We start from the raw sequence: 22109 nt of genomic DNA on the forward strand, positions 1-22109 counted from the left end.
GGGGCCACTACGGCAACGGGGCCGTGACAGCGGCCGGGAAGGGGCCGAGACGCGAGCTACAGGCAGCCCACGTGCGGGGACCGCTCAGAGGCTCAGCCAGCAGGTCACCAGGTGCGTGGCATGGCGGGGGCGCGCTTTGGGGTGAGCCCGACGCCGGTTCCCCTGGCCAGACTGGATGCCCGGTCACCAGAACCTTCCAGGACCGTGGCGGGACAAGTCGGACCGCCGCGTCAGACCTCCAAAGGCCGACCCCGAGGGGCGGGGGCCCGAGCCCTCAGGACAGGCTGCGGGAGGGTGCGAGGGCGGGGAGGTGTAGCTAAGGCGTCTCCGCCTTCGAGTCGCTCCAGGCGTGGGGCGGAGGGGAGGGGCTGGCTTAAAAGTCTCTGCTTCCCCCTCTGTAGGGGCGGCCTGAGAGTTCCCTCGCGACCAGAGAGGGTCGAGCAAGAAAGTTCGCGGATCTCCTGCCAGGGTCTGCTCCTCATCGAGGCAATGGCTTCTAAACTCCTGCGAGCAGTCATCCTCGGGCCGCCCGGCTCGGGGAAAGGCACCGTGTGCCAGATGATTGCCCAGAACTTTGGCCTGCAGCACCTCTCCAGCGGCCACTTCTTGCGGGAGAACATCAAGACTAACACCGGTAAGGGGCTGCGTGTGCGAAGGCCCGGGAACGAGGCGCAGCGGGAGCTTAGGCCGGGGAGAGGCTCGGCCCAGGCGCCCAGGCCGGGGCTGCGCGCTCTGCCGCGCCCTTCCCCCGCCCGCGTGCGGGCGTGCAGGCTCCTACGTGCCGGGGCGCATGCAGCTGGCGGCCGCGGCCGCGCGGCTTAACCGCGCCGGGGGTGAGGGCGAGCTGGCGGGGAGCGCGATGGGAGGTGCCTGCAGCTGCTGTCTCGGCTGGACTCCTCCTACGGGGAGGCGGTGGGCCGCGGCCCGGAGACCTTGGGGCCGAGCCAGCGAGCGAGCTGCACTGGGCTACCGAACCCTTCCCCCTTCCCCAGCACCCTGGCCCTGCGTCCCCCACCCCCGCGCGATTCCCGGAGTTGGGGGCGGGGGGAGCATATCGCCGCCCACCTGTGGGAGTCTGGCCGGGCGGCGCGCTGGGAAACCTGAGGTGCCTAGGCTCTCAGCCACGCACCCCTGCAGCTTCTCTGTGCTATCTCGGGAGCAGAGCACCGGGTGGCTTTGGAAGGCCGGTTTGTGATCAGCGTCTTCCATGGCAAACTCCCCGTCGACTGGCGCTTCCCCCAGCCGGGGCTTGGCCGGGGAGCAGTGGGGAGTGGGAAAGTAGGGGGAAGCTCATCCTGACGAATTACATTTCCCATCCAGCCTTGCTGGCGCTCGCTGGCATCTTGAGCAGCCTCGCTTGGCCAGCCTGGCCGAGTTGGGGATGTGAGGGTCACCCTGATGGCGCTAGCTGACTGTATCCCGCCAGTCCCTCCTGCTGGTCCACGCTCACACCAGTCTGCGAGGGATGGCCATGTGCTGCTTGGAGGCCCCTGACGCTTCTGGGACGCAGATGCTGGCCATCAGTGACTCCTTTATGGAAAACTTCTTATTGCACAAGGGGCCCTTTGGCGTTCAGGGATTGAGGGAGGGGGCTTGTTGCCCAGTAGGGGCCAGTTACGCAGTGATCTACATTTTAGACGCACCACATTAGTTTGGAGGGGTGGATGGCGGACGGTACTGGTAAACTAAGAATCTCTACAAGCAGGTTGTAAAGGGCTAACTTGCCCCCTGCCCCCAGCCATGGCACAGAAGTCACCTGGCTGTAGCTGGAGTTTTCTCTGCCTGTGGCTGTTATCTGGGGTGGGGATGGTTTACGTTCTTTTAACTTAAATGCCTCATTCACAAGCGTGGTATGCTTTCAATATCTGGAATGCGGTTTGTGGCAGAGGTGCCTGGGAGGGAAGGCTGGCTCTCAGCTCTAGGTTGCACGTTGGGCGGGAGCTGGGAGCCCCCACCAGTGCTCTCCACACCTGGCTTGGTGGCTTGCTGCCTTCTGGGCTGGAGGCTTTCACACTGTCCATCCTTGCCCTGATACTGTGGTGCCTTCCCCTGTATAGAGTGTGGTGCGAAATGGCTCACTTTGGTGTGGTTTTTTTTTTTTAAACTTTTTCCCTTGCTGTGTTTCCTTGTTTCCTTAATCTTTTCCTCTTGTGAATTCTAGTTTCCGTTCTCTTTCGGAGGGCATCACCACCATCATCATCTTTTTCTGCCCTCCCCTCCTTTTTCAACCCTGGTATAAGAAGGGACTGTGAAATGCTTAGCAATTCTTTGTTGGGAACTAAGTTTTTTCATGAGGCGCTTTAAAAATTGTGTCAGGGAAAAGGCAGAGACACAGGGTTGTGGTGTGTTTCTCGGGCGTGGGGGCCGTTCTTGGAGTAGTTTCTGCTGCTACCTAAGAAAGCATTCTGTGTTAGTTATTTCCCTGCCTGTCGCCTACTGTTTGCTTTGAGGCAGTTTCCTGGTGGAGAAGCTCCTTCACCCTTTTGTACCCAGGTTTTTCTGGTGGAAGGTTTGGAGGAGGGCAAAGCCCCAGGGTGTGGAACCTGGGTGGGACTGGAATGGGAGAGCAGATCTGGCCATCTGCTGCAGCCTGCATTTGGGCAGGCTCCAGTCGGCAAGGCTGTCTTCCCCGCACCAGGCAGTGGCTGCTCCTTCCAGATTGGGTAGCCTCAGTGTCATTGTGCTTGCCCTGGCAGGAGGTATCCTCCCTTCACACCTGTGGGCGCTGTTGCTGCCCTTGCCCGCAGCTGTAAGCTGGTGTTGCAGATGTCTAATTCATCCAGAAGGTGTTTGCTGATCCTCTGTCCTGTGTCACAGTGTTCCAGGGGTTGGGGACTACAATATTTAAGGCAATCCTATGTCCCTGGAAGTCCCTTCTACCTATACCATACTCGGATTTGTGTCTGCCGCCAGGCTCTTGGTACATACCTGGTGCATAACAGTAAAATGCTATTAATGACATGGGTCATTAGTTATGTCTACTTATTTCCAAGAAGTCAGATAGCAGCAACAGAATCCATTCTGCTTAATTAGTTCTGATTTATGGCCAAAGTTTGTACTTAGCTATGATTTGGGATTAGCTTTCTGAAAGCTATCACCATGGGCTCTTCCTACTGGTCTGGAGCAATGCAGGCTGAGGCTTATCAAATACCTTATTTGCAAGCCCACCCCTACAAGTTTGGCTCTGGTTTTCTCTCTTTTTAAAGATCTTCCATCGGCTGGTTCACTCCCTAAGTGGCTGCAATGGACAGAGCTGAGCCAGTGTGAAGCCAACAGCCAGGAACCTCTGGGTCTTCCATGCAGATGCAGAGTCCCAAGGCCTTGAGCTGGATGGGAAATGGAGCAGCTAGGATTTAAACTGGTGCCCATATAGGATTCCTGCATGCTTGGTGTGGTAGAATGGTTCTCTTTCACAGTGCAGGAGTGAAGGGAAGGCTGCGGGCTGGGTCTGTGCTTTGTCATGAGAAATAGTGTCCTATTTGCGGGACAGTAAAATCCTGTTGTAAGGGTTGGGCAAATAGTGTTGAAGTCACATTCTATACTGAAGCTTCTATCTCATTGCGGGAAGATGGGCAGATTTCCAAGGGGAATCTGACTGGGACAAACATGTTTAAGAACAAACATGATCTTGCCATTAATTAACATTAACAGCAGCTCTCATGGGGTTTTGCAGATGGGACTGGCACTTAAACTATGGGCTGAGCTGCACTGTTCTGAAAAAGATGACCTTGTTTAGAAGGCTCAACTTTTTTCCTCCCTTTCTATACTCATGAAGTATAAATGTGCGTTTTATGTAAGATGAAAATTTCTGTGAGCTGGAGCCTGGAGAGTTTATTAGAAAAGCTGAGAGTTTGGGATTGTCTCTAAAACAACCTGAAGTAGTTAACCTTGTACATCATATAGGATCATGGCTTGTTACAGGATGTTTGGAACATGCTGTATTCTCCATTCCCTTCATTTCTTCCCACACCTTGCTCGCGAGCCTGATATAACCCAGGTTAAGCAGGCTGTCACTGGTTTTGAGGTCTTCCTCCAGTCCAAAGGGCCATTTACATCCTCTTGTTATTTGTTTGGATTTTTTGAGAGTTTTCTTATCTAATTTGAAAGTGGAGATATCTTCTGCCAGTTCACTTCCCAAATGGCCACAATGGTACAACATTGGTCTCCCTTGTGGCTGGCAGGGGCACAAGTACTTGTACATCCTTTGCTCTTTGAACAGGGAGCTGGATTGGAAGTAGAGCAGCTAGGACTGAAATTGGCACTCCCATATGAAGTGCCAGCATTGAAGCTGCAGCCCAACCCCCTTGGTACAACAGTAGCGTGTGTGTGAATTTTTAAGAGATACATAGAGGAAGACAAATGAGAGAAAAGTCTTCTGTCTGCTGGATTACTTTCTGAATGGTTGCAATAGATGGGACAAAGCCAAAGTGGCTGGATCTGGAACTTCTGGATCTCCTACATGATGCAGGAACCCCAGCACTTGGCATTGTGTGCTGCTTTCCTAGGCACATTAGCATGGAGCTAGGCAGAAAGTGGAACTGCTGGGTCTGAAACTGCTGTCTACATGGGATGCTGGTCTTATAAGGTGGTGGCTTTACCAGCTATGCCACAACACTGGCTCTAGCCTGATTTTCTATAAAGTCATGCTTTGTAGAAAAGTTTGGAAAGTGAAATGGCAGGAGACACTGAGAAAGCAATTAAGATGACCTCTAATGTCATCCTGGTGCTTGATAACTGATAAGTTATTTTTACTTTATTTGTTCTGTCCCTCTCAACTCCAAAAAGTTTAATATGTCATCTGGTAACCACTTTCCCACCCATTAATATATATATTGTTTTCCTGTATTTTTAAAAACTAATTATTTGAAAGGTAGAGTAATAGAGAATGAGGTATTTTCCTTCTACCAGTTCACTCTTGCAATGACAGGGTCTGGACTAGGCTGAAACCAGGAACTGGAACTTCATCCAAGTCACCCACTTGGGTGGCAGGGGCCCAAGCAGTTGGGGTGTCTTCTGCTTTCCCAAGCCATTATCAGGGAGCTGGATTGGAAGTAGAGCAGGTAGGACTAGAACTGGTACCCATATGATATGCCGGTGTTGCAGACCACAGCTAAACGTGCTGCGTCTTTCCTTTATTGCAGCATTTCGAGTTTTTCTGTCTGTACCATGATTCATTCTGCAGATATATTTTGAGCACATATTCAAGTGTTTATCTAGAGTCTATGGAGAACAGGGGTGTGCAGCTCAATGGGTCAATTGGCTAATCCTAGCTGTGCAAATGCCAGGATCCCATATGGGTACCAGTTTGTGTCCCAACAGCTGTGCTTTCCATTCATTCAATTCCTTGATTGTGACCTGGGAAGGCAGCGGACAGTGGCCCAAAGCCTGAGGACTATGCTCCCACATTCAAAACCTGGAAGAAGCTCCTGGCTTCAAATTGGTTCAGTTTCAGCTGTTTTGGACATTTAGGGAGTCAACCATTGAATGAGAAATCTGTCTATTTTATTTGAAAGGCAGATTTAAACACATAAATGTTGATTTTTTTTTTGGTAAAATAGTCTATGAGGATTTGAGAGAAACACAAGTACCTGTGGAGTAAACAGCAATGCATTATAGGGAACAATGAAATGGAGATGAGTTAGTGATAGGGTTAAAGTGGCAATCCTAAGTTGTGTCGTCAGGCAAGGCACCTGGGAGGTGCGTGCCCCTTCATGCCACGAGGAGTAGGGATGTGATGGTGTAGAAACACTGCTCCAGAAAGAAAGGCAGGTGCAGAGCCCCTACAGGCAAAGCACATGTTTGAGGATGGGCAGAATGGTTGGGCAAGTATGTCAGGTCCGAGGACAAGCAGGTGGCTGGTAGGTGGGAACTTGGGGATCCTGGTTAGCACTTTATTCCTAAGGACTCTGCAGAGCCGGGGAGAGCGGTGAACAGTGTGGTGACATGAATAGATTTCCCTTCTGAAAGTTGGTTCTTTCGTACTGTCTAGAGAAATGGCTCCAAGTGAGCCAGAAGGAAATGGGGGAATCCATTGTGGATGGGTAGACTGGGCTTGAGCTAGAGAATGGTAAGTAATCACTTTAGAAACTGGACTCATGAATTGGTTAGAGAGAAGGACCTATGAGGAGTTTCAGGATTTAGCCTGAACCTGTCATGGATGTATATGCCTGGGGAGTGAGTGAGTCTTTGCATAATCATTTTTGTGTAATCATTCTTGTGTAGAGCATTAGAGTATTTGCATCATTTGCTGTTTACTAGTGGTTTTTATCTTATTGGAAAGGCAGATTTACAGACAGAAGGAAAGCAGAGACAAAGATCTTCCATCTTCTGGTCTACTCCCCAAGTGATCAGCAACAGCTAGAGCTGAGCTGATCTGGAGCCAGGAGCTTCCTCCAGGTCTCCAATGTGGGTACAGGGTCCCAAGATTTTGGGTCATCCTTTACTGCTTTCCCAGGCCATAAGCCGAGAGGTGGGTGGGAAGTGGAGTAGCTGGGACACGAACTGGTGCCCGCCAGGACTTTAGCCACTTAGACTATCACACTGGGCCCTATCAGTGCTTTTATGTGTGCCATTTTATATAAATCATGGGGCAAATGGACTTCCAGGAAGGTTCCTAGGAATTAAAGGAACAGGGCTAAATAGGTGATGAAGAAAATTCTAAGGTTGTCTTGCAACATCCAAAGTTCTGGTAGCTTACAGGTACTACTTGGTTTAGTGCTTTTTGAGTTGCCAAACATTTCCATTTATTTCATTTTTATTGGAAAGTCGGATATACAGAGTAGCAGAGAGAAAGAGGAAGATTTTTCCATTTGCTAATTCAATCCCCTAGTGGCCACAGTGGCTGGTGCCGTGCTGATCCAAAGCCAGGGGCCTCTGTCGGGTCTCCCACGCGTCGCAGGCTCCCAAGACTTTGGGCTGTCATTCCCAGGCCACAAGCAAGGATCTGGATGGGAAGTGGAGCATCTGGGACATGAATTGGAGCCCATATAGGATCCTGGCACTCCTAAGGGGAGGATTTGGTCACTAGGTTACAGTGCCAGACCCATCCAGTGGTTTACTCTGAAATTGTGGCAATGGTTGAAGCTGGTCCAATGTGAAGCCAGGAACCAAGAACTTCTGTATCATGTGGGTGCAGGATCCCAAGGACTTGGGTCATTCTCCGTTGCTTTCCCATGTCACAGGTAGGGAGCTGGATGGGAAGTGGAGCAGCCAGGACATGAACCAAAGCCCATATGTCATCCCAGCCTTTGGAGGTTTGTTAGCCTGTTGAGTACCAGCAAACTTGTATTAGCAAACCTGCATTGCCAGCTCTATAAAAATGTAGGTACTGGAATGCAGTTATTTATAATACTTGATGATAATAATTAGCTTGTTTATGTATTCTATTATGCTTTTTGTCATTTGTTTTTGAAATTTTGTAAAATGCCACTCTGAATAATTATTTATTTGAAAGGTAGAGTGGCACTCACAGAGACGGACTTCTTTTACTAATTCACTCTCCAAATGCCTCCAACTGCTGGGGCTGGGCCAGGCTGAAGGCAGGAGGCTGGAACCCCATCCAGGTCTCCCATGTAGGTGGCAGGGATCCAAGCGCTTGAATCATCTGCTGCTTTCCCAGGGACATTAGCAGAGAGCTGCATTGGAAGCAGAATAGTGGAGAGTTGAACTGAACTCTCCCATATAGGATGCAGACATTCTGAGTGGTGGGTGGTTTATTCCGGTTGGTTCTGGTTTTCCTCTCAGCCTCAGATGTCTTGTGACTTTGCTTTTAGCATCTGAAGACTATCTGTGCTACACAAGAGATGTAGTTAGCTGCTCAGCTCCTTGAAAAGGCTGCATGATCCAGTGGGCTACATTTTGAGACCTGCCAATCCCCCAGTTGGTCCCCTGGGGTTGGGAGTTGAGGTTGTTTACAGGCCCTTGGTATAGGAGGCATGCCACCCTGGCTGTCTTGCTTTTCTGTCTTCCATACAGTGTAAGTTCCTTGAGTGCCAGACAGTGTCGGTTGGTAGGATACAGTGAGGTGAAATAAGGTCCCTTCTCTGAAGGATCTGCCCAGTGTCCTGGCACAGGCAGGCGACAACAAGCAGAAGGTACAGTGAGGGTGCCTGAAGATCCCATGTACACACTGAGCCAAGGAAACCATGAAGTTTCCTTAGCGTGTATCCAATAGGATGTTTTTTTATTGTCTTTGCTTTTTTCCAATAGGATGTTAAAGGTGGCTAGTTGGCTATGGGTACTGCTAACAGGCAAAGCAAAGAATGACTAAATATTTTTCAAAGTGTAGAAAAATGATCCATAGCTTTAACAAGCTTATTAAATCCAAAGAACTTAGAATTAAAACCAAAAAATGAAAACCTACAGGCTCACATGTGTAGGTTCCTGGTGAGGACATGGAATGCTCAGTGCTGCAACATTTCTTTGAAAAATTTAGAATTTCTGTGTTTTTTTTGGAAAGAAGTGTTTATATATATTTAAAGACATTTATATTTTTTACGTGAAAGGCACGTGCTGGCTTGCTCCTTAAATGGCCACACTGGCTGGAGCTGAGCCATTCTGAAGCTGTTCACTGTCCTACAGCGATGGCTTTGGTGCACACATGGACTACTGTGTTGGTGAGATAGTTTATTAGTGACTGAGGCTCACATAGGATAAGGGAGGAGGTGTTGAGGAGCTTATGAAGTTCCCATAAACCTTTCTACAGAACCCATCAATTGTTTTCACACCCTTGTTTGAAACTATCTTTTTTTCTTTTTTCTTTTTTAAAGATTTATTATTGGAAAGCCGGATATACAGAGAGGAGGAGAGACAGAGAGGAAGATCTTCCAACCGATGTTTCACTCCCCAAGTGAGCCGCAACGGGCCGGTGCTGCGCCGATCCGATGCTGGGAACCAGGAACCTCTTCCAGGTCTCCCACGCAGGTGCAGGGTCCCAAAGCTTTGGGCTGTCAAAAACTGCTTTCCCAGGCCACAAGCAGGGAGCTGGATGGGAAGTGGAGCTGCCGGGATTAGAACCAGCGCCCATATGGGATCCTGGTGCGTTCAAGGCGAGGACTTTAGCTGCTAGGCCACCGTGCCGGGCCCCCTATCTTTTTGTTTTCTATATCCAATCAACTGTTCTCAAAAATGATATCCAATCAGATGCTGTCATATAAATGATATCCTATCAGTTGTCATCCTATGTTTGCTGTCCTTCCATGAATCACACTGTTGTATGTTGTCCCATATGGGTACAGGGCTACAATGGCTTTGGCCATGCTCTGCTGTCTTCCCAGACCATAAGCAGAGAGCTGGATCAGAAGTGAGCCGCATATGAGATGTTAGCCCCACACAGTGAGCCTATCCAAAACCAGGAGCTAGGAATTTCTTTCCATCTGGATGCAGGGTCCCAAGGACTTGAGCAGCTCTGCTTTTTTTCCCTGGGCACAAGCAGGGTGCTGAATAGGAAGTGGAGCATGAACTGGTACCCATACAGATTAGCCAATTTAGCCTTGCATGGACCCCCTTAATTAAGCAAGTCGATTTAATTTATGGAAAAAAATGTGTAACGGGCTGATATTGTGGGCTAAGTCACTATGGGATGCCACATTCCATATTGGAGTTCCAGCTATTCTGCATTAGATCAACCTCCCTGCTGAGAATGTCTATTGGAAGCAGGGATGATATTCCACCTACTGAAGTGGAGTTCTTGGATCCTTGCTGCAGCCTGGCCTTGCGTTGGTAGATGGTAGAAGCTTTTAGAAGTCGGTCACACTGTGCTTTTTTCTGCTTTCTCAGTTCAGGTTTTCAGGTTGGCCTTTAAGACATAGTGCAAAGGGACTCATTTATACCACTTCTGAAGTTCAATTTTGGATGCCTGATGTTACATTTTAACAGTCTCACAAGTCCTGAGGTTTTTGTTCTAAATAGCAGGGTCTGCACCAAGTATCCCTAACTTAGCCAAATAATAGTCAGATTATGCAAAGTCACTCCTGCTCATCAGATTCCTTGGAAACTAGAAATCAGCACTTTTTGGGCTTCAGTAACCTGTGACCCTTGTACTTTGTAATTCTTGTGACTTGCTCATAAGTAATGCTTCTGGTGGGTAAAGTGATGGCCACAATCTGGGTAACATTTGCATATTCCTTGTAATCCACACTCCTGAGCACTTGTTAAATAATTTATAAATGGGCTCGGCAGTGTGGCCTAGTGGCTAAGGTCCTCGCCTTGATCCCATATGGCCGCTGGTTCTAATCCCGGCAGCTCCACTTTCTCTCTATCTCTCCTCCTCTCAGTATATCTGACTTTGTAATAAAAATAAAATAAATCTTAAAAAAAAAAAAGAAAAACTTAAAAAAAAAAAATAATTTATAAATAGGTATGTGGCCTTAGGAAAGTGAGTGGCTTGCCTTAGGTCAAACAGCTATCATTCCAACCTGAGGCTTCTTGGTCACACTTCCCATTGTGTCATGGCAGTCTGGTACTCTGTCATACTGAGATTGTGCCCAACATGGGGCTGTTCGTTTCTCTTGGTTCTAGAGGTTGGGAAGTCCAAGACCAAGGCACTAGCAGGCTTGATGTCTGAGCTGGACCAGTGCTTTCAAAGATGGTGCCTTAGACACTTGTGGGTCCTCATGTGGAAGGATGCAAGGAGAAGGGCATAAGGCTGCTAGAAACTGCTTCTAAGGACTCTACCCTGTTTATGTGGGAGGAGCCTCTTACAGGATGGGAAGTGGGGCAGCCAGGACACAAACCAGTTCCCACATGGGATCCTGGCATATGCAACATGAGGACTCCAGTTACGAGATCACCACGCTGAACCCAGCCTTTTTTAAAAGGTTTACAGAGAAAGACAGAAAAAGATCTTCTGCTGGTTCATTCCCCAAGTGGCTGCAATGGCTGGAGCTGAGCATGTCTGAATTCAGGAACGTCTTCTGAGTCTCCCACATGCGTACAGGGTCCCAAGGTTCTGGATCATCCTCCACTGCCTTTCTCTTGCAATAAGCAGGGAGTTGGATGGGAAGTGAAGAAGCTGGGATATGAACCAGCACCTATATGGGATCTTAACAAGGTGAGGATTTAGCCACTAGGCGACAGCTTAGCATGTTATTAAGGTTCGTTTAGGTTGTAGTTTGCATCAATGCATCATTTCTTATTTGCTTGAGAGGGAGAGAGAATGAATGGCAGAGAATGTGCTCTCATCTGCCCTGGTTCACTCTCCAAAGGACCACAATGACCTGACCTGGGCTAGGGCAGGACACAAAGATGGGAGGCAGGGCTCAGTCTCCATCTCCCAGGTGAAAGCAGGGACCAACCTCCTGAGACCTGGTTGCTGCCTTGCGGGGAGGGTCTGCATTAAGGGGAAGCTGGAATTGGGCAAAGAGCCAGGAATGAAACCCAGACAGTCCAATATGAAATGTGGGTTTCCTGACTGGTGTCTTAACCTGCAACATCAAACATGTTTCCACACTAGTACTTTATTCCCCTTCATTATCAAATAATTTGTATTTATATGCTGTATTTTCTTTATTTTATCCATTCACTGGTTGATGGACACTTAGTTTGCTTCCTGGTATTGGCATTCATTTAAATTGTGTGGATTCATGTTTTCATTACTTTTGAGTATTTACTCAGGAGTGGAATTTAGTGGGTCATTTAACTATTTTCAGTCTTTGAAGAATTGTCAGACTGTTCCAAAGTAGCTGCACCATTTCACATTTCTCCTAACAATGAATGAGGGATCCACTGTTCCTTACATCATTGCCAACAATTGTCGTTGTGTTTCTTTCTTATTTTTTGGCTACCCTTGAGTATAACTTGCCATGTCACAATAACTTTGATTCACATTTGCCTGAGAGCAAATGATGTCAAACACCTTTCTTGCGTCTGTTGGCCATTTGTATGTCTTTGGAGTTCGCTTGTCAGTCAGATCCCTGTTAAGACCCCCTATCCATTTTATTGCTTTTAATATTTTATAATTATTTTTTGTTTTTGATCATTACATAGTTCAAGTGACTGCAATGGCCAGAGGTGAGCTGATCCAAAGCCAGGAGCCAGGAGCCAGGAGCCAGAAGCTTCTTCTGGGTATTCCATGCATGAGTAGGGTTGCATGGCTTTGGGCCATCTGCTGCTTTCCCAGGCCACAAGCAGGGAGCTGGATGGGAAGTGAGTGGAACATCCTGGGCATAAACCAGTGACTATGGGATCCAGGCATAGGAAAGGTGAAGATTTAGCCGCTGAGCCATTGTGCTGGGCCTCTAATCCTCCGAAAGCTAATGGGAGAGTCAGATGGGCAAGTGAAGTTTGTGTTTCTGGTTTTTGTCCCTTCTTTGGGCTTGTCATACTGTGATTTTTTGTTTATGAATTTCTCCAGTGAATGGCGATTTGAATGAAATCACTGGCACAATCTAGTGGGCTTTGAGCTTGTGTGTGTGATGTACCATCCTGCAAGGACACGCTATTAAGCCTCACATTGATTGTGGGATCATTCTGCTCTCGGAGTTTTCTTGTGTCCAAACCTGCGTTAAAACTGTGTGTGTACCACTTGGAAGGACATGTGGAACCATAATTGATTATTGAAATTGTGTTACTGTTAAGATGGAGATTTTTTAAGATGGAGAATTTAAGTTTACTTCTTTGTGTTACTGGTTAGATTTCTCTAAAGGTCCTTGAATGTACTGGGCTGCTATTGTCCAATTTGATTTTTGCTTGTTTGTCTAAATTGCTGCTTCTGTAATTTTTTTCTGCCTAAGGTGTTAGCTGTTAAGAATAAACAATGGTTTGTAGGACAGATATAAAATATTTACTGCTTTGCAGCACAACTTGGTTTTTCCAAAGGTGAGTTAAATTTTAACTTGCCTTAGCTTCAGTGACTTAGTTAAAAAAAAAAGTAACAAGTGCAAGTAAAAAGTGCAAGATGTCCTTCCTAGTGAGGCCAGAGTTTCATTCTCATCTTTCAGGATTCTTAGGGGCTAAATAAACACTATGCATAATAATGAGTGTTAATTCTGTTTCTTCTTGTCTTAGAATTGGAAGGGAATTTAAGTGATTCTGTCCAAGTTGCTAGAGCCCTTGGACAGCAGCTCATTCATTGCTGGACAGGTCCAATTGTTGGAAGATTTTTTTCCTTATCCTGAGATGAAAGCCAACTCCTTGAAACTGTCATCTGTAAACTGTCACCCATTTGTCCAACTTCAATCTTTTAGCCCTTGAGATAATTGAAAATAGTTAAGAGGCTGTACTTTGCCAACTTCTCCTTTTACTCCCAAGAAAAATAGCCGTACTTTACCATTCTGCCCATGGTATCAGCTCTAGTGGTCAGCTTCCCACCAGGACTCTGAAATTGTAAAGACCAGCACTAACAGCTGGCTACGTTTGGTGGGACTTTAATAACTATTGCAGATTAGCTCTCCATGATCTGTTCCTTCTAAATGAACATATTATTTGGGGGATTATGCTGGCTTATTCTTCAAGCCGGGCCTTAGCCAGAATCATTCCAGGAGCTGGAAACTCAATCCAGGCCTCTCCCAAGGAATAACAACCTAATCTTTTAACCCTATCTAACCCTAACCATAACTGAAACCATCATCTAATCCTAACCCAAACCTTAACTTTTTTGACTGCTCTGCTGCTCTGCTTCCCATCCAGCTCCCTGCTTGTGGCTTGGGAAAGTAGCAGATGATTGATGGCCCAAAGCCTTGGGACCCTGCACCCACATGGGAGACCTGGAAGAAGTTTCTGGTTCCCGTTTTTGGATTGGCTTAGCTCTGACCATTGTGGCCACTTGGGGAGTGGATGGAAGATCTTTCTCTCTGTCTCTCTGTAAATCCTGTTTTTCAGTAAAAGAAAATTATTAATTATATTTTTTATAATGATTACATGGTGGATCAGGGTGGAAACGATTGAGGTTTAGGGAAAATTGGGTGTACTCATTGGTTCCAAATTTGCTATTTTTGTTTCTAGGGGAGCGGGAGAAACAAAGGGGAAAATTGCTCATGACTTTCCACACGTCCCAGGACGCAGTGATGAGGTTCCTCATATCAACCCAGAGCCTCAATGTGTACATGTTCTGAGGGTTCTGTCCGAGTACCTTGCATAGTTCTGAAATGTTGCCGATCTGAGCATGTTGTCTGTTTTTCTTCAACCAATGAGCTGCCATACTCACCTTTTACTATGGAGCCTGTGTCCACTGCTCTGCGTTTTTCATTAGGCAGCAAGGACCTAGGCCAGGTGTCCCAAGCGTCGCTGGATCCCCCACCCCTGGGCTCAATGAACCTGACATCACTTAGTAGATGGACCCTGGGAGCTGGGCTAGGTTACCCAATCCGAGCCAGATCCCCCACTCCTGGGGCTCACAAGCCCAGCAACCACCTAGTAGGCGGACACCAGGACTTGGGCCAGGAGACCTAAGCACTGCCAGATCCGCACCCATGGGACTCACCTCACAGAAAAATTTTTAAGAGGAAGAATTTGAGATGGCTTAATTTGAAAATTGATTTGACTATAAGCTTTTTTTGCACATGCATCTTTATTCTTTTTAAACAATTTTCTCCATAATCAGGAAATGAGATTAAAATTCTTAGATTAATGACATTCACATTATTCTTTCTGCTGTAATACTTTAGCAGAATGTAAAATCACATTGAAATCACGAAATAATGTTTCAAAAAATATTAAAGCTTTAAATTTGTTCACAGTTAATGCATACCTTCTCAATACTATCAGTAATGCCAGAAGAGAGCAGAGTTTTTTTGTAAAATTTTCATTTTATGGTACAGTTGTGCACTCTTTCCCCGTAATTTCGTACTCTTCACTCTCTTATAAAGGAAGAAATGGAAGTGTCTCTGCATCTAAACAAATTGGTGTGTTAGAAAGGGTGAGGTGAGCAAGGCATTCCCCTTAGGAAAAATTTAGGGGCACACACATAACGCAACCACATAATTGAAAATAAGTAATAGTTTGAACAAAACACCAAGATTTTCCAAGTGGGCAGATTGCGACTGTGTAGAGGGAGAGTTCTTTTTTTTGCAGTTTTTAATTGTGAATTAGGCATCAAATTATTGTGTGTGTATGTGTGGTGGGGGAGTATATAACTGAATCCCTCACTCTGTCACCCTGGTCCCATTTGAATGTATAGGTAATTGCTAGTAGTTGATGGTTCCGATACAAGTTTTGTGGATAAACAAATGTGAAAGGTCTCAAAGAAATAAGGCTTTTCCTGAGTGTGATATTTTGGTCAAGTTGCTTCTGAGAGCCAATCCAGAGCTCCAGCTTAGATCAGGTTTCGGATGACAGAAGATGCTGCCCTTCCATGTCTTCTAATAGGGACATCCTGAAATCTGTGCTCTGAATAACTCCATAAAATAAAAGTGCCTACCCCGCTAGCTTATGTGTAGAGAAGCCCAGCCAAACCATGTGGCTCAGAAACTAAGGTTCTCCATGCTGGCTGGGGTTGTGAAAGGCAGCCGCAGATGGCACCTGCACTGCTGGGAAACGTTCTCATTGGCTGGAGCCAAGAGCTCGCTGGGGGCCCACTAGGCCTGTTTCTAGAAGTATAGTTACCATGACCAAATCTTTGCTCCTGTTTTCCATTAGTTAAGCCTTGGGAATCTTTATGGCTAGTGACCCTCAACAGGCCAAAAAAGTTGTGGAATCACTCTTTAAAATCCCAGGACAATGTAAGATGTGATAGTTCCCTGGTTTCAGGCAAGGCAGCTCCCTGTCAGGGGCCATCCTTACCATAGTGGTCACTCCACCTTCCTTTTTTTAATGACATAAATTAATCCCGTTGCTATTGGTGTGAAATCATAGAAATAGCTGCTCCTTAAAAGGTCATGCAGCTTGGAGTTGTTAATGCTCTATGAAGAACAAAGGATTAGTGTGTCCATCATTGGGATTGGTTAGACTTTTTATTGGAAAGTCAGATTTGCAGAAAGAAGGGGAGACAGAAAGATCTTCATCTGCTGACCCACTCCCCAAGGGGCTGCAGTGGGTGGAACTGAGTCGATCCAAAGCCAGGAGTCAGGAACTTTGTGGGTCACCCACATTGTGCCAGGTTGCAGGGCCATCCTTGATTGCTTACCAGGGCACAAGCAGGGAGCTGGAATGGGAAGTCGGGCTGCTGGGATTATAACCAGTAGCCAAATGGGATCCCGGTATGTGCAAGGCCAGACTACCATGCTGGGCCCTTGCAGTTTTTAAAGGGTTTAGCTTATTTTGAAAAGAGTTGTTGGCCCAGTGCAAGGGAGTAGTGGTTAAGGTCCTCTCCTTGCATGCGCTGGAACCCCATATGGGTGCCGGTTCTAATCCCAGTGGCCCTGCTTTGGGACCCTGCACCCGCATGGGAGACCTGGAAGAAATTCCTGGTTCCCGGCTTCAGATTGGCGCAGCACCGGCCATTGCGGCTCACTTGGGGAGTGAATCATCGGACGGAAGATCTTTCCGTCTCCTGTATATCCACCTTTCCAATAAAAATGAAAAATCTTTAAAAAAAGAGTTGGGAGAGAATTTTTCATGTGCTGGTTCCCTCTCCAGATGGCCTCTATAGCCACTGCTGCACCAGATAAAATACAGGTGATCTTTCCTGGTTCCCCACACTGGTAGTAAGGGTCCAGATACTTGGGCCATCTTCTACTGCGTTCCCAGACTGGGCAGGGCAGTTGCTTTTCAGAAGTAAAGCAGTGGGGGATGAACTGGTCACCATTTGGGATGTTGCCACTGCAGAAAGTGGCTATATGTTTGCCGTGCTGCAATGCTGGCCCTAGGTCCTTTTGTCTTCCTATTGCACAGCAATGGAATCTAAATACATGCTTGAGAAATGGAATGAGTTTAAAAGGTAACTTGATTTTATTGGCAGCTGCAAGTTAGTGCTGCTTTGTCATAGTGAGGCAACAGTCTGGTCACTTTCAGACTACAGCCACCTTTTGGTTTGGTGTAAATGACATGGGGGCGGGCAGAATTCTTGTCTTGAATCTATCACCTTGGACTTCTTGGAGAGCAGCTGTGGCAGCTGCTTAACTATATATGCCAGCTTTGTTTCCTGCTTTCACTTGGCAGGTGTAGAAAGTGTGAGCATTCTGAGTGCCTCTAAAGTTAGCATGTAGCAGGGAGCATTCCTTTTTGTGGCTGTGCTATTCGGCATAGCAGTTGGGATCGGAAGATGCTGGCCGTTGGGGAGAGGAGCTTGGGGGCTGCCATTGAGGGCCCTCTCATATTTAGGAACTCACTGGAATAGACAGCTGTGGAAATGACTAGTCAGGCAGTGTGCAGTGGATCATTTACCAACTTGAAATGCAGTGCAGTGCTTTTTTTTGCTTCCTCATTGTTTGCCCTTGGCTGGGACTACGCTCCTAATGAATTTTCAAATCTTTGATCCTGGTGCTTCAGGTTGAGGCATGTGTGACATGGCAGTCGCCAGATCAGGTGAGATTGGACAGGTTGTCACGATTAGGGTGACATGTGATCCTGGAAGCAGTGAATGCCACTTGGCCATGCCACTCATTGTCACATTCATTTCCTTTGCTACTCTAGGAGAGCCAGAACCCCCTACTCCCACCCCTGCACAGCTGGACAAGACTTGCCCTGGTGATGCTCTCAGAAGGGAAGAGGGGCAGATGCTTGAAGAATTTCTCCATGGGGGGAATCGAGGGGGAGACGAACATCTTATACAAGATTTGGCTCTCTGACTCAGGCAGAAATTTAAACTCCAAGTGCTTCAAGAGAGTAGAGTCTTTTTAAAAAAAAAAAAAGATTTATTTATTTTATTACAAAGTCAGATATACAGAGAGGAGGAGAGACAGAGAGGAAGATCTTCCGTCCAATGATTCACTCCCCAAGTGAGCCGCAACGGGCCGATGCTGCACCGATCAGGAGCCGGGAACCAGGAACCTCTTCCAGGTCTCCCACGCAGGTGCAGGGTCCCAATGCATTGGGCCGTCCTCAACTGCCTTCCCAGGCCACAAGCAGGGAGCTGGATGGGAAGTGGAGCTGCTGGGATTAGAACCGGCGCCCATATGGGATTCCGGTGCATTCAAGGTGAGGACTTTAGCCGCTAGGCCACGCCGCCGGGCCCCGAGAGTAGAGTCTTAAGCTAGGATGTCTTAGGGGAGTGATTCTAGATTGGGGCTGACTGATAGGGTGAACTCCTTAAAACACCATATGGTCACAGGATGAGCTGTGCCCTCTTCTGCATACCTCTCATCAGATGCTGAACGAGCAGGACTCCCAGTCTTGGACTGTGAAGGCCCGAAAATCATGTGCCAAAAATATTCTGAAGTGGCTTCTCAGGTATTTGTTATTGATACAAAACGTTAACTAATACTTGAGGAAGCAGACATGGGATGACACTTGGGTAGGTTAGGTGAGAGGAGCGAAGATTCTGATCAGATTATCTGCAAACTACAAACGAGTGATACTGGCTCAGTGCAGACAAAATTCTCTTCTTGCATGCACCAGGATCCCACGTGGGTGTTGATTTGTGTCCCAGCTGCTCCAGCTGTTCCACTTCCCATTCAGCTCCTTGCTTGGAGCTTGGGAAAGCAGTAGAGGGTGGCCAAAGTCTTGGGACCCTGCACCCACATGGGAGAGCCGACAGAGGCCAGGCCAAGATGTCGACACTTGCAGGTAGAAAATTAGCAGTTTGACCCGTTCCAGCCTGGTTTTGTTTGCTTGTTCCTTTTTTGAGAAGATTTGTTTATTTGAAAGGCAGATCAGATTTAAAGAGAGGAGAGACAAAGATTGTCCATTTGCTGGTTCACTCCTCAAATGGGCACAATGGCCAGAGCTGAGCTGATCTGAAGCCAGGAGCCAGGAACTTCTTCTGGGTCTCCCATTTGGGTGTACGGTGCCAAGGCTTTGGAAAATTGTTCTCCTGCTTTCCAAGGCCACAAGTATGGGGCTGGATGGGAAGCAGAGCAGCTGGGACAGGAACTGGAGACCATATGGGATCTTGGTGCAAGGATACTTTTCATGCTAGGTTGAAGTATTTTGCTTTTTTAATGTGTAGTCTTATCCACAGATACAGTGTCTATTAAGTGATTAATGTCTGTTGCTTCTGCTTTGTTGGCATTCTTGCTTTTTTTCAAAGAGAAAGAGTGATTGCAGGCTGATTTATTAAGGGGGCTGAATGCTTTGGAAGCTGAAAAAGCCCCATTGGGAGAGTGTCAGCATCAGTTCCCTCTTCCCCTTGCCTTTCAGAGGCTGTGAACAGGACACTTTTTGGTGTTGTTGCTGTAAGAGAGCAGTGGGGGGTAGGGAGAGGCCTGTCTCGGGCAACAGAAGTAGTTGTCCATCCTGTTTGAGCAGATGGCACTGGGGGAGAACCACAGTTTTCTCCTGCTGACCCACAGCCAAGATCCTGTGGGAGGCAGCTGGCAAGGTACATGGCACAGCCTGATTTCTGCAGTGGCAAGGAATGACTTCTGGTGTTGCTTTAAAAGTGAGATTTCTCCCTCTCCACCGAGTGCGCTATTCACTGGGCTGTGATTCGGTTACTGGATAGGCCGTTCTGTGGTCTTTGCCCAGTAAGAAATTCTAGAGGGCTCATGAGATTTGAAGTATCATCCTATTTCTTCGGGCTAAAAGTGTCTAGGATGGGGGATCTCTGAATCTTCATATTTTGTGATTCTGGCAAGCCTTTCCAATTACTTGCCTTTTTCCTATTTGTTTCTTTGCTGAACTACTGTTCCCTCCATCCCAAATCTGCTTTTCTCCAATGCTGCTTATATAAGGCAGCATGTGGTACTACGCCAGATGTTCCTGGTGTGATTATAAATGCATGTGTTCCCATTCCAGGCCAAGAAAAGACTCCTGACAGAGGATATCCAACATTTTTTGGCTTATGAAACCCCAGTGTCTTTCACTCAAGACTTAGGCTTTAAAATGAGATCATTGGATTCCTTTATTCTTGAGCTCACTATGAAGGGTGAAATAATTAATCTGCTGGTGGGGTGAGAAAGCTGAAGGGTCAAGAATCTGCTGGGTGTCTCTTGTTCAGATATTGGGTCACCTTTGCCCAGAAGTGCAGTCCCACTCCAAAGTCATGGCTGTTGTCCATGCATGTTTTTATCTTGGCTATTATGGGAACATAATCATTGCCAACACATTTTTGGACCCAGGGTACAAAATTACACTAAGTGAATGTAAATATCCAGTCTGGCCCTGAATAAAAGAGGAAAGAAGCCCAAGACTGCAGGCTTTTATTCTCAGGAAATCTGCTGTAGTAGAAAGATTATTAAGAGGTGAGTCAGACCAGAGAGCTGGACCTGGGTCCACCACTCATATCTAGAGTGGTAGAATGACTGCAGTGTCATGGCCACCTATGAAACGGAGAGTATCCTGGGTTCTTTATTTTAAATGTTACTTTTAATGATTTATTTAATTTTTAAAAGGACATTTTTATATGGGAGAGAAGGAGAGAGAGAAAAAGAAGTCTTGTCTGCTGTTTTACTTTGCACATAGCCACAACAGCCAGGGTTGAATCAGACCAAATCCAGCCTTAGTTTTATTGGAAAGTCAGATTTATAGAGCAGGAATGACAGAGGAAAGATCCTTCATCCATTGGCTCCCTCCTCAAGTGGTTGCAATGGCCGGAGCTGAGCTGATCCAAAGCCAGGAGCCAAGAGCTTTCTCTGGGTCTCCCACATAGGTGCAGGGTCCCAAGGCTTTGGGTCATCATCCTCTTTTTTTTTAAAGATTTATTTACTTTTATTACAAAGTCAGATACACAGAGAGGAGGAGAGACAGAGAGGAAGATCTTCCGGCCGATGATTCACTGATCTGAAGCTGGGAACCAGGAACCTCTTCCATGTCTCCCACGTGGGCCACAAGCAGGGAGCTGGATGGGAAGTGGAGCTGCTGGGATTAGAACCGGCACCCATATGGGATTCCGGTGTGTTCAAGGTGAGGACTTTAGCTGCTAGGCCATGATGCCAGGCCCGGGTCATCTTCTTTCGGCTGTCCTCAACTGCTTTCCCATACACAAGCCGGGAACTGGGGTGGGAACCAGGGCCGCTGGATTAGAAACAGCACCCATATGGGATGCACGGCGCATGCAAGGCAAGGTCTAGGTAACTATGCCTGGCCCCAATGATTTATTCTATGTTGATGTAAAAGGCAGAGTTGCAGAGAGAGAAGAAGAGTTAGAGATCTCCCATCGGATGACATGGCCAGAGTGATCAGTCCAGGAGCCTCTTCTGGGCCTTCCATGTAGGTGTAGGAGCCCAAGGACTTGAGCCTTCCTGTGCTGTTTTCCCAGCCATGTTATCAAGGAGCTTGACCGGAACTGGGGTAGCTAGGATTTATACTGGAGACTGTGTAATATGCCAGCATCGTAGGCAACAGCTTAGGCAACACACCACAATGCTAGCATGAACAAGTTGCCAACTGTTTGATGCTTGAGCAATCTAATGGGAGCAGAGAAAAAGACAACTTTTGATTGGCACAGTGCAGTTGCTCAGTAAATATTTTTGTGTTAAGTGACTGGATTGTAGCAGCCAGGTCAGTGAGTTTCATTTATCAGGACAAGATCCAGGTGACTGAGGAAATCCTAACCCGGAGAGATTATACCCCTATGCAAATTCTTGTGTACAGAGTGGTAGCTGTGGCATTTATAAATATGATTGTCCTGCTCTATTGCAAAAGATAACAATTAGCCGTGGTCCTTCCTCTAGTGAATGAGTGACGTTGGGAGGAACAGTCCATCTTCAAAAGCATTGCATGTATGCTATATGTCATAATGTTCCCAAGCAGCCAAGACAGTGACCTATGAGACACACAGTAGTGATTCCCTGTTGTATGATGGGGAGACTGGCATGAGAAATAAAAAAAAACACAGATGTGCCGAGTGTGTGGGGGCAGAACAGCGCACCAGGTCAAGGGGAGGTTGGTGAGGTTGGGAGGGAAGGGTGGCAGGTGTTAAGAGCTATGATGGCATGACCTGGGGTCTGTGGATAAAGATACGAAGTTGGGAGGCTGCAGCAGTAGGCAAGAATCACCATGAGTGAGCTGTGGGACCGTGTTGACGACTGAGACAGAATCAGATGAACAAGTTGGGCCATTCTGAGTGCAGGTTGGGAAATTTTGCCATGAGGTCATGGGGTGGGGAGAAGGTAGAGGTAGGAGGAGGCTTTCGA

The 22109-nt window shown here is 47.1% G+C and overlaps 1 protein-coding gene across 1 annotated transcript in view; it reads left to right on the forward strand.

The window, feature by feature from the left end:
• Positions 1 to 344: 344 nt before the first annotated feature.
• Positions 345 to 22109, forward strand: part of AK4 (adenylate kinase 4) — a 33025-nt gene continuing 11260 nt past the window's right edge. The window contains exon 1 of the mRNA XM_004588734.4: positions 345 to 634. Coding sequence (XP_004588791.2) covers positions 490 to 634 — 145 coding nt within the window. The 5' untranslated portion in view covers positions 345 to 489. The remainder of the gene's footprint in view (positions 635 to 22109) is intronic.

This window comes from Ochotona princeps, chromosome 2 (assembly GCF_030435755.1).
Source record: "Ochotona princeps isolate mOchPri1 chromosome 2, mOchPri1.hap1, whole genome shotgun sequence".
In the NCBI taxonomy this organism is placed as follows: domain Eukaryota; kingdom Metazoa; phylum Chordata; class Mammalia; order Lagomorpha; family Ochotonidae; genus Ochotona; species Ochotona princeps.